Source organism: Chionomys nivalis, chromosome 2 (genome assembly GCF_950005125.1).
Source record: "Chionomys nivalis chromosome 2, mChiNiv1.1, whole genome shotgun sequence".
NCBI lineage: Eukaryota > Metazoa > Chordata > Mammalia > Rodentia > Cricetidae > Chionomys > Chionomys nivalis.
This window is the reverse complement of record NC_080087.1, coordinates 48684165-48701444: the sequence shown is the minus strand read 5'-3', so window position 1 is coordinate 48701444 and position 17280 is coordinate 48684165. Positions and strand designations below refer to the sequence as shown.

The window sequence follows — 17280 nt, the reverse complement described above, 5'->3', positions numbered from 1 at the left end:
AGATCACCATTTAAAAAAAAAAAGTAAAACTGTTCCAAACCCAGGCTTCATCAGTCCTTGCACCATTTAGGAAAAATGAAAATGTTAATGAAATGAAACACTGAAAGCCTGTGATTCATCTGTAGTTCCCTTTCTCTCTCCGTGGCTTATTAAAGAGTGAAGAGAGGAATTTAAATCATGACTGACACTGGGTAACCTTGAACGACATAACTTCTCCAAACTTCAACTTATTCATCCTTAGAATGAGTCTAGTTTATCTAAGGATCCTCAAAAAAGCCATCTAGCCCAGTAGTTTTTGGAATCTTTTGCCCCCTACTGGCACTTTCTCAAATTGCACCTACTTTTCTAAAACAACAATCCCTTTTAGTGTCTTACATTTACTCAAGTTTCCTTGATACAGACCATTCACCTATCTTCCTCATTAGAAACTACAGGTCGTCTTTTATCAAATGCAAAAAAAAAAAAAATACGGTTTTAAGATTAACTTTAAGATTTAAAGCAAAACCTTGTTCAAATCTTGATCTCTTTTGAAGTATTGCTACGATGGATTTTATAATTTTTGTGGTTCTACCAATTTTTGATAACTATACAAATTCAAATGTATTATTTTATTAGTGTGTGTGTGTGTGTGTGTGTGTGTGTGTGCATGCACACGCACATACATAGTGTGAGCCATGACTTTTGTGTGGCGGTCAGAGAATAACCTTCAAGAGTTGAATGTCTTCCTTCATTGTGGTTTCCAGGGATCGAACTCAAGTCATCAAGTTTAAGGCCAATGCGTTTACCCATTGAGTCATCTGACCCCTCCCTTTATATATTTTGAGGTTATTTTAAGTAGGTATATACAAGATGTGGTAGTCTGAGTAGGCATGGCCCTCATAGGCTAACATATTGTGGTTTGAATAAGACTGGCCATCACAGGCTAACGTATTTGAATACTTAGTTACATTGGTAGAACTGTTTGGGAAGGACTAAGATGTGTCACTGTTGGGCTTTGAGGTTTCAAAAGTTCATTCATTCCCAATTAGCTCTCCCCCTCATGCTTGTTGTCAATACATAGCTCCTGGATGCTGCTCCAGCGTGATGCCCGCCTGCCTGCTACCACGCTCTCTGCCATGATGGCATGGGCGCTGAAAATGTAAGCCCCAAATAAACTCTTCTGCTAAGTTGCCTTGATCATGGTGTCTTACCATAGCAACAGGAAAGTAACTAGGTCAGAAACTTAGACTTATTTCACATTTGTGGTAAGCTGTAAAAACATTTATATGCCAGACGCGTTGTCTTAATCTGTTTTGTATTAACATATCTGTTTTGGGGGGGGGGGACAAAATTATATCCAGTGATTCTTCTCTTTTCCCTCCTGAGTTCTGTGTCCTTGTGGTTAAGTATGCTCCTCATAAACATCCTTTTCCAAAGTTAATCAATCCCCCCTCCCTGCAACTAGGATTCTTTCTTATTGGCTACACATTCTTATTTCTTTTTCTTTCTTGACCACACCCTCTTATCATCCCATCCCTGGAGTACTCCACTGGCTCTTGGTAGACTATGCTAATTGTAATATTAGGTAGTGGAGGAAATAGGGTCTCACTCTGCATAGGTTGGGATGTCCTGGGGCTCACTATGTATTCCAGAGTGGCCCAGTGATGGGGTTTACAGGAGTGTGCCACTATGCCAGCTTAATTCTAACATTACCTGTTGTGGAGTTTTCCCTTACATTGCATATCTTTGCTAGGCCTTAACCCTTGTTGCATGCCAGGCAGCAGAGTGAGCGGGGCTACTACTATCTCAAGATATGGGGGGCTGGTATGAGGTTTTAATAGGAAGGGTGGGCTACCTTTACAAGAGGGCCAGCGGTCACCAGCCTAGGGACATCCACTCAAATGTTTCCATGTATTTCAAGGTTCTAGGTTTCCCCACTCTCTTTAAGGAAGATGGTCTATGAAAGCACAACTGGCCGCCCTCCTTCAGTCCTCTCACCTTGGGGGCCTCGCTCTCCTGTTGAGGCGCTGACAATCTCTACTGTTGAGACACTGACAATCTGATCACAGCCTCCCCACCGCTCATTTATCATCAGTTCACCAACACGAACTAGCGGGAACAGTCACTTCCGCTGTCTGACACTATTATAGAAATGCTTTTCTAATTGTCCAAATTGCTGAATATCCCAGAGAATTCTCCTTGTGGATCTTTCCCTAGTTACTGTCTGAGGAGTCTCCAGGACACACCTCTAATTGACTGACTTGCTAAAGGGTCACAGGACCAAGTACAGGATCAGGCTCATAACTTTGATTTGTAAGAGAAGAACACAAACAAACCCAGCACAGAGAAAAGGCCCACGTGCAGTCCAACCTGCTCCCAACACTGCTGGGCAGGTTCGCACCATCCTCAAGCACCAAGCGCCATTCACCAGCGAAGCCTGCCTGGGCCTAAAGCATTATTTCTAAAACTAATTTTTATGATCAGAGTTAGGGTTTACTAAATATATTTTAATATAGGTTTAAGCACACAAACAAGAAAACATGAGCTCAGAAGACAGATAAACCCAACAGTAAGGGTATGGGCTTCTCGAAGATTTGTTTAGACCACATTTTATAGTCAGTTAGTAGGCCTAGCGTGTACCAAAATTCCAAATGCCCGGAAGGAAAGCAAATGTCAAACACAAATTCTGCTGTTGATGCAAACATTTCAGACATGTGAACCTCCTAGCACCCGAAGCCACATCAAGTGGCCCTCTCTAAGGACAACACATCTTTGTCCACTAAGCTAAGAGTGTTCTGTATACTGTCTCTGAAACAGTCAGCAACAAAGTCATGCCCGTGCAAGCACTAGAGTTGTCCAATTAAACCATCCTACTTACTCTGGAACGATGAGCAGCTCCTCACCCCCAATCTAAGACCTATTTCTTCACTCCTGGTCTGCAGGTGTTACTCACGGTTCCATTCAAAGAAGATACCGACAAGAAAAAGGCATTCTCTATGCCAAACAGGTCTACTAGTGACAACACTGGTAAAGAGAAACGGGTGGGGATGGTGGAGGGAACCAGCCCACAAAGCCGGTGCGTGACTGGAGCGGGGGAAGGGATGTGTGACTGCAACTTCAATCCCCACGCCTCACGGGATCTCGGTCGTGGTCAGTCACTGACCGACCATCAGCCGCCCGAAACAGCACAGCCTCCGCCTGAACACAGACAATTCCAAAGGGAGGCAGCTAGGTCTCCAGACAGCTAAACATCTTCCCGCTGGAGATAATCTGAGATGTGTTCTCATGGCTGCCGCAAGGGTGGTTATGGTTCAAGATAACCTAAAAAGATTTACTATTGTTAAAGAAAATGTTTATAACCAATAGCATGTAGACTGTAATTTCTCTAAAACACGACATGGATCAACAACGAAAATGAAGGTCACTTTTTATTATCTCACAGGCTAAACAACATCCTGGGAAAAAACTCTTCCTCAGAGAACTTAAGGAAGCGGTCGGTGGCTTCAGTCCCCCCAGAGTACATACAGATGTCAGGACTAAATCACAGTGACTGATGGTGGGAGGAGTTTATAAACGTTTACCAAAAATTATTTCACACATCATCTGGAAAATTCTAAATTAGAGGTTGCCATGGCAGAATTTGCTTTCCAATACTAATAGGATTCGGTTTACACTTTTATCAAGACTGTCCTCGTTATGTAATATTAACTTTCAAGAATGTAATATAAAACAAAGCCAAAGAGACTAGGGTTCCTGCTTTCTGCTAATGGTTTAAAATAGACTGTAGTGCACACTTTTAATTCCAGCAAAGGCAGAGACAGGCATACCGCTGTGAATTCATGCTAGCCTGGCCTATGAAGTGAGTTCCAGAACTGAGAGAGAAATTCTGTCTCAAAAAAAACTCCCAAACAAAGAAGAAAACAAAACAAATAGACTACTGGCCGAGAGTTGCTCCGAAGTTCCTTTGAACTACCATATCTTTAACCAATTCAGATGAAACAGTTAATACTCAACAATTAATTCCTATCCATCCCATAATATTCTACTCCAGAATCTGGATTCGACCTTTGAATATTACATAAGATGTTGGTACAAGTCATGGAGGCTACTTAGAACCCACAATAAACCAAAATATTTAATGTGAATGAAAGGAAAAAAAATTTATTTTCCTTCAAATCTGATCAATACCACTTTAATGTAGAAGAGGATATTTTTATTTACAGGCTAATTAAGATGATGCTCAATTTAACTAGATATAATACATTTATCATAAATCACCTTACATGTGAACCAATATATTTTTGTTTTAAAATATGAAAACAACGTAAGCCCACTGCTGTGGGAATATTCCAGCACCATGGACAGGTTGTGTCATCTTGTAATTGTGCAATTCTAATCAACAGGCTTCATCTTTCTTAAACTTAGTTTAACAATCATGCTCAGAACAGAAAGCAGCAGCAGACCATTTCCCATGTTAAGCTGAATGTATCTGCATACACACCTCAGGTTCTACTCAACAATTTCCCTTTCTTTCATGTTTTCACTGTTATGGCTTTGTAATAGTTCCCCCCACCCCCGACTTTTTGGTTTTGTCCAAGAAGCTTCAGTGTTATATGGGCATCTTTGCTATTAATGTGAAACAGAAAAACCACTTTTCATTTAGTGTCTTGGAAAAGGTTTAGTTAAATACTCAGTTTAGCCCTAATGACCACATAATCTAAAATAAACTCCCAACTATGCCCGGGAAAGTGCCAGGATGTTCACAGCAATGTTCAAGCCAATGTACTCTCATGGGTTCCCAAACCATGAAGTAGAGGAGTAAAGGCCATTGACCTGCAGAAACATAAACTACTCTTGCTAAATATACAATGTAACCATCTCACACAGTCTCTCATAGGGGATATATGAAAATGACCATCTAGTTTCTAAAAATCTTATCCATTTATTGTGCAGATCTTAAGAAAAAATCCAAAGGATTATAGCTTACATTTCCTAAAGATTCAGTCATACATATAAGGCATATTCTTTGGGCGGGGGGGGGGGGGGGGGGGGAGCCCTGGCAATGTATGTTGAAAGAATACAGAAACAACATGGTTTCATGTTATAGTAAAAGTGTTTTCAGATCTGTTATCATGGATATTTTAACCTAACTGAATATACGAGCTACCACCTACTTTAAAGATCTCAAGCCATGCAGTGGGATATGTGTTTGGCATGGGAGAAATACATGAGGAAAAACAATCTTTCTTTTAAGAGGCCTACCAGCCTGTCAGGAGCAAACAATAATGTAACTTTTTTATTCATCTGTACAATTAAAATACTAACCTTGCTTACAAGTAATGTTACACTACAAAGTATCTCAGCCGCAGTAACAAAATACAGGTGAAGTGCACTTCTAGTGACCAGTTAACATGGTGATACTCTGAAGGATGAAACCACCCACACAGACCAGAAATGAGCAACACTTACAAACTAAATTTATAAATAGTGAAATCACAAAATAAAGTATATACATTTTATAGATTTAACTTTGAACAAATATATACTGTATCTGGGAAATCAAGCATACCAAGAAAGGAGATAATGATAATATCCTAAAAGCCTTCTATGGAAGCTTCTCCCACCTAGTATTCCCCTAGGTGTAAATTCTTTCAAACAGTGACATAGCAAAATTCACCACCTCCTTAAATACAGTATTTGACTTTGCCCAGCAAGATGCAATGGGCTGTGGGTCAGGAAGGAGGGAACAGGCACTCTGCTTAGTTCTGATACAAGAGAACCAACACATTTACAGAGTTTGCACACGAGTATTGCTTTAGTCAAACATATACTGATATGAAAATCAGTACAGTTACTGTACCAAAATGTCTCTACCTCATCTTGCCCACTTTAGCTCCTGGCTTTTTAAATGATTGGCAAGTCAGGTACTTAAAGCAAACTGCAGCTTGAACACAATGTATTTCACAACATAGTAATGTGTCCTGACCATCACAAGACGAAACTTACGAACAACTCAAACGTATGAACATCTGAGACCCAACACTGATAGTGTGATGTTCCAGTGCCATGCACACAATCAACATAATTGACAACAGGTATTTTACACTCATCTGTGTTTCCTTTAAAAACCCAAAGTCAAATGCACTGTAACTTTTCAGAAACTATTTCTACTGCAGCATTGATTGATACAGGATTGCCTAAAGAAAACAATTTTGTACTGCAGTTGAATAAACTGGATAGCAAACTCGTTATAATAAATGATCATGAATTAATTTAGATAACAGGAATGTACAATACACTTTTTTTAAAAAACCCGAAACAAATTTTTCAGTTAAGCAAAAATGTCAACCTAGATTTCTGCAATTCCGTGAGTCAAGTTCTGCCATCTGAAAGTCTACAGTTTATCCTTAGGGAATATGTGATTTGGATTCAATTACTCTGCTGTATTTAAAGGGTACTTAGAAAATCCAGTTAGCATTGTCCTCTTAAATATGAAAAGGAGCCAAATGAAATAGCATCCACTTGGCACTTAAGAGCCTAGTAATACCCCTTGGGAAACACATGCTTTGGTGCTTAGAGTCCAGGAAAATCAAAAATGCCTTCCATGCAATAGCTAATTAAGGTATACCACAGAGAACAGGGGTGTATGCACTTAGAATTGCTCACACGAAGCCCTGAGGTTCCCGCCTGTCTTTAGGCAACACACAGCCTCCCTTGATCTTGTACAATCTTTGCCACCATTTTCCCTAGTGCCCCGGATTCTGCGAGTCTGACAAATGCCTGGGGATGGACTAGTAAGCCTTTTTATGATGCAGGCTCTGCAGATCGGCTGCTCTTGCGGTGCCATCATCCAGAGGGCTTTCGCCCGAAGCCCCCATGTCCCCATTCTCATGTGCCTCACTCACTGTCTTCTTATATCCTGGAAGAAAGCAACAGAAGAAAAATCAGGAATATTTGCCTGAAAATATGTTTAAGTTTTATAATTTTACTGAGAAAAAAATTATTAGCAGGGATATGTGGCAAACTAACACTGTCTTATCAAATTAATAGTGTTTAAGGGAACACTATTATATTTATAGCTGATAGCAAACACCAAACACATAAAGTATTAGCTATTGAAGCTACCTGAAAGTTGTGGAATAAATCTATCTAGTTTTCTAAATAACTTAGGGTTGACAAACTAAAATAAAAAATTCAATTTTGCCGGGCGGTGGTGGTGCACGCCTTTAATCCCAGCATTCGGGAGGCAGAGGCAGGCGGATCTCTGTGAGTTCGAGACCAGCCTGGTCTACAAGAGATAGTTCCAGGACAGGCTCCAAAACCACAGAGAAACCTTGTCTCGAAAAACCAAAAAAAAAAAAAAAAAAAAAAAAAAAAAATTCAATTTTACTTATATAACTATCTACTGGAATGCAAATATTTTGATTTCTATATTTTGCTTCCACATTATTTCAGGTCATTAAACTACAGGCCAGTTGCCTGCTAAACATTAAATTTGTCGGCAAGATTAAAACAAATTTTGGTTAATTTACCTAACAAATAACAGGATTGTAAGTAAATATGGTTGATTGACTACAACCTATTGCCTATTAAGTAAGCTAAGAAAGGTCTATATTAAACAATAATCAATAGATGTGTTTTAGTCAGGTATGGTAGCACATGGTAGGCTAAGGCAGAAAGATCCCATGTTCAAAGACAGCCAGGTCTATACAATGAGTCCCTGGCCAATTTAAGAGTCATAGGAAGACCTCAAACCTAACAAAGATAAACTTTCATCATCTGGCTCAGTTAACAGTAATATCAAGATGGCACACATTTTGGCTGAGTCATATTTCATGATTTAAGTGCTTGCAGTTTACATAGGTAACAGAAGTTTTCTAACCTCAGCCATAACAAAAAGTAAGAAACATGTATTTTTGGCTTTTCAAAACAGGTTTCCTCTGTGTAGTCCTAGCTATCCTAGAACTAACTCTGTAGACCAGGCTGGCCTTGATCTCAGAGATCCACCTGCCTCTGCTGCCCCTCTCGAGTGCTGGAATTAAAGGTGTGCTCCACTACTGTCCAAGTTGAACAGATTTTCTTTTTTTTTTTTTTTTTTTTGGTTTTTTCGAGACAGGGTTTCTCTGTGGCTTTGGAGCCTGTCCTGTGAACAGATTTTCTAATACCCATGATCGTAAAAAGATAACGGAAGCACAGGATCGCAGCTCAACACTGTAAGGTTCTGACAAAATTCCACAATAGTTCATCCATGTCCATTGTGTGGCCCTCTCCCTCCTCAAGACAGTTTAAGCATACAAGTCTGGCTGTCCTGGAACTCACTTGGTAGACCAGACTGGCTTCAAGCTTAGTTTCAACTGTCTCAGCCTAAGTGGTGCTGCTTGCTATTCATTTCATAAAAACAACAGTTTTAACAGATTTATTTTTGCTTATGTGTATATGTATGCACACATGTGTCTACATGCCTGTGGAGGCGAGAAGAGGGCATCCGATTCCCCCCCTGGAGCTGAAGTTACATTAGGCTGTGAGCTGCACAATGTGGGTGCTAGGGTGAGTTCGAGACCAGCCTGGTTCCAGGACAGGCTCCAAAACAACAGAGAAACCCTGTCTCAAAAAAACAAAAACAAAAACAAAAAATGTGGGTGCTGGGAACTGAACTCCAGTCCTCCACAAAGTGGCAAGTGCTCCTAACCTCTGAGCCATCTCTCTAGCCCCAGTAGCTGTTGGCTTTACAGAAGACAGCTAGATTTGCCTCTAGGTTTTAGTTTACTTTCTTATAAGTGCATGCAGAACCAGCTTCATAGACCTGTAGCTGGGAAAGAGAATTTTAAGTGTCTTTTTAAATAACTGTCAATATTGTTTAGTATTACACAGAAATCTAACAAGGTGGGATTCAGGCATTACAAACACACATGAAGGTGAACACACAGAATTTTGTAAAATCACATATGGGTCATATGAAAAACGCTGGATTGCTGAAATAAGTAGCAATTCAAAAGCTGACACACTTTATTGCATTATGTAAGAATTACTCTCATCAGTGTGTCCCTCCAGCTCCTTACAAACTTACATATGGGAACCAGTCAAGTTCATGGGGATGGATGCTATGTTCTACAAAACACTAATTTTCACTTAAGAGCTCGTGTGTTATTTCTGGCAATAAATACTCTCAATTGTGTTCTCTAAAGTAACAGACTGAAAAATTTTAAGACAATAGCCACCCAACAGTCTGAATAACCAACATCTGTCAGTCATTCCTCCAAAAAAGGCTCGGAACCTAAGCAGTGCAATACTTGCTAAGAGTATTTGTTCAAGGTGAAGCTACATATGTAAGCTGGGTAAGCGATGGGAAGTGACATGTGTACTTGCATCTCATCAAGTGGAATATTAAAAAGCAATGTACAAAAACAACTGGCATTGGGGAGGGAATGGGAGGAAAGGCAGGAGGGAAAACTGTGATTGGTGTGTAAAAAGAAAAAGAAAACATGTAACTTAGAGGTGCATAATAAAACTTCCAGAGTGACTAGTCATTCCTTTCATTCTTCAGCATCAAAATGACGAACACAGAGGCTTTCACATTTCAAAATATTCGTAATAAAATTAGAGCAATTTTTACCTTGTAATCCTTTCATTTCACCACCACTGTCTTTGCAACTAGCACCAGCATTACCGCCTCCTTCTAACTCATCAAGATACAGACGGTACCGGTGTCCACTCTCGTCTTCATACTCGACATTTTCATCATCAGAATCCACTTCAGGAGCCACGTACACTACTTCAAATTCAATCTCTCCCCTCTAAAACAGGTAAAGACAGAAAGTCAGATCACTGTGACCATCATCGAGACACAATCCTCAGTCTTTGGGAACAGATCCCGGGAGGAGATGGCAGGTACTGCTCCTTTCCAGTCAGCTATGAAATTCTACATCTCAAGAGCTGCAAGTGCAGGAGGCCATGATGGCCAGACTCTCTGTGGATTTCCTCTACGAGGGAGTTCTTTCTACGGTTACAGGGCCTTCTACTGAGCAAAGGATTCATTCATTCAAGACAAAGTCTCAAACAGACCAGGTTGGCCTTGAATCCGCACACAGCTGAGTATGAGCTTCAGCTCCTAATCTTCCCGCTTCTACTTTTTTTTTTTAATTCTATGTATATAAGTGCTTTGTCTGCATGTACAACTTTATGACAGAAGAGGGCATCAGATCCCACTACAGATGGTTGTGAGGCATCATGTGGTTGCTGGCAATTGAACTCAGGACCTCTGGAAGAGCAGCCATTAACCGCTGAGTCATCTCTCCAGCCTTCTGCCTCCACCTCTTAGGAAAATGGATTGTTGGTGTATGCCTGGCCTGACCACAGTATTTTAAATAATGTATCTAAAATAAAAAGGAAGCTTAACTATGAAATTTACAGAATACTGGAACAAATGCAAGTCATCTTGCACTTTACCAGAAATTTAGCAAATCTATTTAAGCAGATATTAAATAAACTTGCATACAAGGGTGTCAAACAGTTAAAAAGAAATGCTGTGATTTATTGTTCTCCCTTTGAGGTAGGAACTTATTCTGTAGCCTACGCCAGCCTGGAACTCAACTCAACCTCACTAGCTTCAAACTTGTAGCAATCCTCCTGCCTTAGATTTCACATTGGGTGTGAATTAGTACACACAACTTTTTTCTAATTCTTCAACTTTTGTTTAAAAGAAAAACTTTTAAATGAGATAAGTATTAATAAAAGTATTTATGTAGTAATAACAGTAATTGCTATATTTATTGCATAAAATTAGAGCTTTTATTGATTCCCAGAGCATTCCCATGCTCTTCTCGTAAATGAGAAGCCTTGGTGAGTATTGAAGAGAACACATAGCTTTCCTCATATAACAAGCAAGCATAAAGAAATAGCAATTTGGCTGTGAAGTCCTTACTCATTTCACTGTGCTAGGCTAGATGCAATATTTCTATTGCTATTCTTTAATAACTACTTTAGGCTTGAGTATAAAATTATAGTAATTCTAAGGTAAAGAAAATTCCCAAGGTATAACTGTCATTTACTGAGACTATAGTCACCACATCCTAGTTTTGTGTTTGTAACTCTGAAAACACAGAATATGCCAGTTTTGTGTGCCATCCACTTAGTGTCTTTGGCGCTCTGCTTTCCTGGTGCTACCCCTGAGAAATGTCTACAGACTATGTGTTTGACACTCTCTACTACCTACCCACAGCTCCTTTCCCATAGCTGCTCTTCAGCCAGTTTTTATGCTTGACACATCGTCAAGCTGAACCCAGAACACACTAACTCAAGAGACTACAGCAGCACCCTTTCTCATATAAATGACAGAGCATCACAGTAACATGGGCGTTAGAGGAAGGGCTGCTGGGAGTAGACTGGTTTAGTCACAATGACTGTAATTGAAGGACCCCTAGCGTTCCTCTAGCCTAGTTTATTTAACAGAATGAAGATGGGCTGAGGGATGGCTCAGTGGTTAAGGGCACTTGCTGCTCTTGCAGAGAACCCAGATTCGAGTCCCAGCACCCACATAATTAAAAATAAGATGCGTGAAGGTAGATTGATAATGTGGTCTTCTCAAAGGCATGCCCATGTCTAGCCTACGGCCCACATACATGTGCCTAGGATACCTATGAATGTGACCCAACACAAAACTACAAACTTACTTAAAACATTGCAAGACTGTTTTTGTCATTTTTAAAACTCCATTGTGTGATTCCAAAAAGTAAACTCTGTAGGTGACAATGCTCCGTCACAGTATCAAAGGTTAGAAATACATACAAACACAAATTTCAGGCTTAATATAGAAGATCTCTCTTAAAAAAACCTTTATCAGTAGGCCGTCCCTTTATTGAAGCTATTTAAACAATGTCACAGAGATGTTCCGTGCTTCATGTAGAGCTAATTATTCATATAATCACATTCAACTATGATTGCTCTAAACTAGAATACATGTCAATGACCCACACCCTATTGTTCTAATTCCCTCAACCCTATTCTCAGAGGAAAACAGAGGTTTTAAGAACATGAGATACAAATCTGTATCTAAATATGGATTCTTTTTTTCTTTTTATTAGAGTTTTGCCTGCATGTATATCTGTGTGAGGGTGTGGGATACTCTGAAACTGGAATTACAGGCAGGAATGAGTTGCCATGTGGGTGCTGGGAATTGAACCCGAGTCCTCTGTATGAGTAGCCAGTTCTCTTAACTGCTGAGCCATCTCTTCAGTCCCTAAATATGGATTCTTATTCTATAATTTCATTTGTTAGGCAACTCTGAACACATCCTTTATTCTCGAAGAATTTCAGCTTAGCTACTTTAATATTTATCACTATCATTTTATATTATTCATATACTAGTATTTTGCCTGCATGAATGTCTGTGCCCTTGGAAACCAGAAGAGGGCTTAGGATCGACCCTGGAACTGGAATTATTCAGGATCATGTAGGTGTTGAGTCGAATCTGCATCCTCTGCAAGAGTAGCAAGAATCCTTAACTATTAAGCCAACTCTCAACCCAGCTTCATTATGTTAAATAAGAAAATTGGGCTAGAGAAACGCGAAGGGTCCTTTCAGTTACAATCATGTGACTAAACCAGTCTTCTCCCAGCAGTCCTTCCTCTTACACCCCATATTACTGTGATGCTGCCAATCATGCTCCTAACTACCTATCCTGTTCTGAGTATCATCACACACCCTATGGTTTCATTTCAACTGTACTGATGACACTGCCGCAGAGAGGACTTATTTTATGTAATCTGTCCAAAGTTAAGCAGCTTTGGAAAGGAATAAACGTAACTGTCCTTTTCAGCAAATGTGACCAAACGACATCTACAAGCTTCAAGGAACGGAAACAAGATCTATGCCAGTCCAGTTTTAATTATAAAGAGAACTCACCTGCTGGGAAAGTATGGTTACAGCTTCTTTATGCTTTGTGTCCCTTAGGTTAACACCATTCACTGCCAGGATAGCATCTCCAACATGCAGTCCTCCACATCTATCAGCGGGCTGCCCTGGATGGATCTCAGAGATGAGAATGGGAACACCATGCTCCTTCCCACCCTAACAATAACAATATCAAAGGCAATTAGTTAGTTCATAGTTTATAAAATAGCTACAGACCATCTCAGAGACAAGACATTTTCTTAACAACTCATTTCAATAAGCAGAGGGTCTCTGTAAATACCAAGTAAAATTTTACATGCTACCAAAGAGGCACCTCCACATTCAATGACTAAAAACATTAAATTTTATGAAATCATTATGGACCCCAAAATCTGTTAAAAGCAAATTATATACCAGTGTTCCATAGTACTTTTGCCATCTTGTGGGCCCTTCCATAGCACTTTTTTTTTTCCTTTCAAGGCAGGGTTTTTCTGTAGTTTCTTTCAGAACCTGTCCTAAACTAGCTCTTGTAGACCAGGCCTCAAAATCACAGAGATCTGCCTGCCTCTACCTCCCAATTAAAGGCGTGTACCACCACTGCCTGGCTTTTCCACAGAACTTTTATCAAATCTAAATTGTTGTGTACTGTGATGGTTTGAATAAGAAAGGCTCCCATAGGTTCATATAATTGAATGCTTAGTCACCAGGGAGCAGAACTGTTGTTGTTATTATTATTATTATTATAAGGACTATGAGGTACGGCCTTGTTGGTGTAGGTGTGGCCTTCTGGAGGAAGTGTGTCACTGGGGATGGACTCTGAGGTTTCAGAAGCCCAAGCCAGGCCAGTGACTCTGCTCAGCGACTGCTCCAGTGCCGTACCTGCTGCCATGCTCCCCACCATGATGATAATGAACTAAACCTGTGAAACTGTAAACAAGCCCCAAGTAAGTATTTTCTCTCATGAGTTGCCTCAGCCTCAGTCAGAGTCTCTTCGCAGCAATAGAACACTGACTAAAGTATGTATGAGAAGAATCAATTTTATTTTATGTATAATCATACACAGGGTCTCCCACTGGAACTTGGTATGTAGACCAGGCTGGCCTTGAACTCACAGATATCCCCTGGATCTGCTTGACAAGTGCTGGGATTAAAGGCATGTACCATCATGTACCGCTTTAACTAAGACAATTTTAAAAATGTAGTATAAATCCTCAATTTCAAAAAAGGAAAAATATATAATGTTGAACTGAGGAAATATAGTAATTGCTAACTGGTCTCACTTTATACAGCTTGTGTATATTGTTTCTATTTTAAAAAAAACTTATGTATATTGGTGTTTTGCCTATGTAATGACTTTATAACATATTCAGGCCAGGTGCCTAGGAAGTCAGGTCCCCTGGAACCGGAGTTACCCACAGTTATGAGCTGCCATGCAGGTGCTGGGAACTGAACCTGGGTCCTTTCAAAGAGCAGCCACTGTGCTTCACCACTGGCCCATTTCTCCAGTCCCAAGGGCATTTTTTTTTTAAGTATATACTTAATAAGTAAATAAATATTGGTTAAATCTTTTGGGGGGGGGGAGTTCTGAGACAGGGTTTCTCTGTGTAATAGTAATAGTTATGACTGTCCTGGAACTCGCTCTGTAGACCAGGCTGGCCTTGAACTCACAGAGATCCTCCTGCCTCTGTCTTCCAAGTGCTGGGATTAAAGGCATGAGTCACCACCACCCAGTGGTTAAATCTTTCCTTTTTTTTTTTTTTTCCATTAGGTAAAACCAGAAAACAAATGAACTGATATTGTACAGTCTCAAATGAAAACTGAAATGAATCACTAATATGAAACAAAATGACTCCTATTTGCTCTTTTTTTATCCAAGTTTTATACCCAGAGAAGGTTTTACTCAAAAGTGTTGCTGCCTTAGTCTTGACAAATTTAGTTGTTTTGAGCTATAGAACACTTTGCTTCCCAAAGGAGCCGGGTTCTACCAGACCCCTGTCCATAGAGAACCCGGAAGCACTACTTCTTACTGTAATTGAAATGCCAAGGCCTTCATGATCTTCCTTAAGGAGGAGAACTTTTCGAATTGGACCAACTCCCTGGCTTTTCTTCAAAGAGTCTTGATCCTATTGCAGAAAAAAAAAGAAAAAAGATGTAGTGTTTAAATAACAACCCAAACAGAACTTACAATACATAACTTGCTTTTAGAAATCATTATCAATCTCCTGGTATAGATAAACAGCACATTAGAAGATGAAAATGCTGTTGAATAGGTATGGCAAATTTTAAGGTATTTTTTTCTCACCTTTTGTAAATAAATATGTTTAGATTATAAGACATTATACAATTACCAGGAATCAATAAGTATCTTCAAGGAATAATGTAGTAACCATATATCTTCACTAGAAAATATCTTAATATCCCATATAAATGCTAACTGATTTTTAGAATTGAGAATTTTTTTCAATTTGAATGACTAATTACTCTCTGATTTTCCAGAGCTCTAGAACCTACCTGCTAAATAAAAACAGTTCCTTTAACTGTGCTTTCTTTGACCTCCCTTACCTTTTTTTTAAGTTCAAAACTAAGATTTTATTGCATGCTAAGCAAACACTTTTTGCACTGGCCCACTCGACTCCCTCTGGTATCTTTGATCCTTTTCTCTCTCCTAAACTCCTTTTCAACTCAGCAGGTAAATAATTCTAACCAATTAAAATCCTCCAAATTTTTTTGTTTTTGTTTTCGAGACAGGGTTTCTCTGTGGTTTTGGAGCCTGTCCTGGAACTAGCTCTTGTAGACCAAGCTGGCCTCGAACTCACAGAGATCTGCCTGCCTCTGCCTCCCAAGTGCTGGGATTAAAGGCGTGCGCCACCACCGCCCGGCAAAATCTTCCAATTTTAAGATACTGACAAACCCCTAAACCAAACAGAAAAGGAGCCCAACCCAACATCCCTTCCACCTCCCCGTCTTTTTGGTCATTATCTTCTGTCCTCTGCACACGCTTACTTCCTCACCTCCTACATTAATCACTATGATTAAGATTATTTCCTAGCCTGCAATTTTCTTTATGGTCAATTGTAAAAATATTGCTAAATCTAATGGACACTTTTAGTGACTACGCTACCTAGCAGAAAGTTGACAAGAGGCCAATAAATATCCACTTAGAAACCCACTCTTTTCCTTTGTTTCTATTGCGCTGCTTTCCCAGGTGACCTACATCGGACTGTTCCTGACTTCTTTGGGGCCAACTCTCCCGCCATACTAAGTTTCTATCCTTGGCCTCCTATTCCTGTTTGGTTTATAGACCTTTCGCTGACTACTTACTTCCATGATTTCAATTATACCAGAGAAATATTGCTTCCCTAATATCTCTCCAACATAAGAGTTCTTTCCTTAATTCCAGTCGTAGGTTCAATTGGATGGATTTCTTAGATGTCACACCAGCACCTCAAACACTGCTTGTCTAGAACTGATGTCATTTTTCCTCCCACAGACTTTCATTTTTTGGTACTTCCTTCATCAGTAAAGTCAAGGAACACTTGGTTAGCCAAAGCAAAAGCTCAGGCTTCCTCTTTACTCACTTCCTTATCTAACAGTTATCAAGACTCAGCCCAGGCCAACTCTGCTCACACTATTTCTTTCAGAGCTGCTCTTCCTTTCCAATGTCATTTATGAGCCTTTCTCATTTTTCCTTGCATCACTACTATGTCTTTCTGACTGCAGTAGCCGGGCACATCGCCGTACTATTATGTTCACTACTTTACTTAAAAGGTCCATAATTATCAGAGTAATTAAGACGTCTGCATTTAATGTAAAATAACTTTGGTCTTCTGGCTTCTAGCTAACTAGTTAAGGTGATGCCACAAAGCTAGCTGAGTATGCCTTATCACTGATACACCCCACACCAACCACTGTGTCCCCTTATAACCTAGCCTCAGACCTACTGGACCTCAAAGTTAACACAGAACATCAGGCTCTAAAAGACAACGACATAACTATGCACTGTGATCTGTTCTTCATTAAGTGTAATAATAACGTTTGTGGAGGCAACAGGTTATTTTACTGTTTAAGGCTGTGGTGATTTAAATGAGAATGGGTCACATATTTGAATGTTTGGTTCCTAGTTGGTAGACTGTTAAGGAAGAATTAGGAGGTGTGGTCTCTCTCTCTCCCTCTCTCTCCCCCCCCCCCTCTCTCTGCCTGCTGCCTGCAGATGTCATCTCTTAGCTATTGCTTAGCATCATGCCTGCATGTCATTGTGCTCCGTAAAGATGTTCATGGATTAACTCTCTGAAATTGAAGTAAGCCCTCAATTAAATGCTTCCTTTTATAAGTTGTTTTGGACATAGTGTTTCATCACAGCAATAGAAGAATAACTAACACAATGGCCATGTTCATATGGTACTAAAATATGCA

At 39.8% G+C, this 17280-nt stretch overlaps 1 protein-coding gene across 2 annotated transcripts in view; it reads right to left on the bottom strand.

Annotated features, from left to right (window-relative positions):
• Positions 1-3405: 3405 nt before the first annotated feature.
• The window catches only part of Gopc (golgi associated PDZ and coiled-coil motif containing), a 43376-nt gene continuing 29501 nt past the window's right edge, over positions 3406-17280 (bottom strand). For both annotated transcript variants that reach the window (XM_057762268.1, XM_057762269.1), the window contains 4 exons: positions 14895-14990; positions 12880-13044; positions 9593-9773; positions 3406-6898 (listed from right to left, as the gene is read on the bottom strand). In XM_057762268.1, coding sequence (XP_057618251.1) covers positions 6771-6898; positions 9593-9773; positions 12880-13044; positions 14895-14990 — 570 coding nt within the window. In that variant the 3' untranslated portion in view covers positions 3406-6770. The remainder of the gene's footprint in view (positions 6899-9592; positions 9774-12879; positions 13045-14894; positions 14991-17280) is intronic.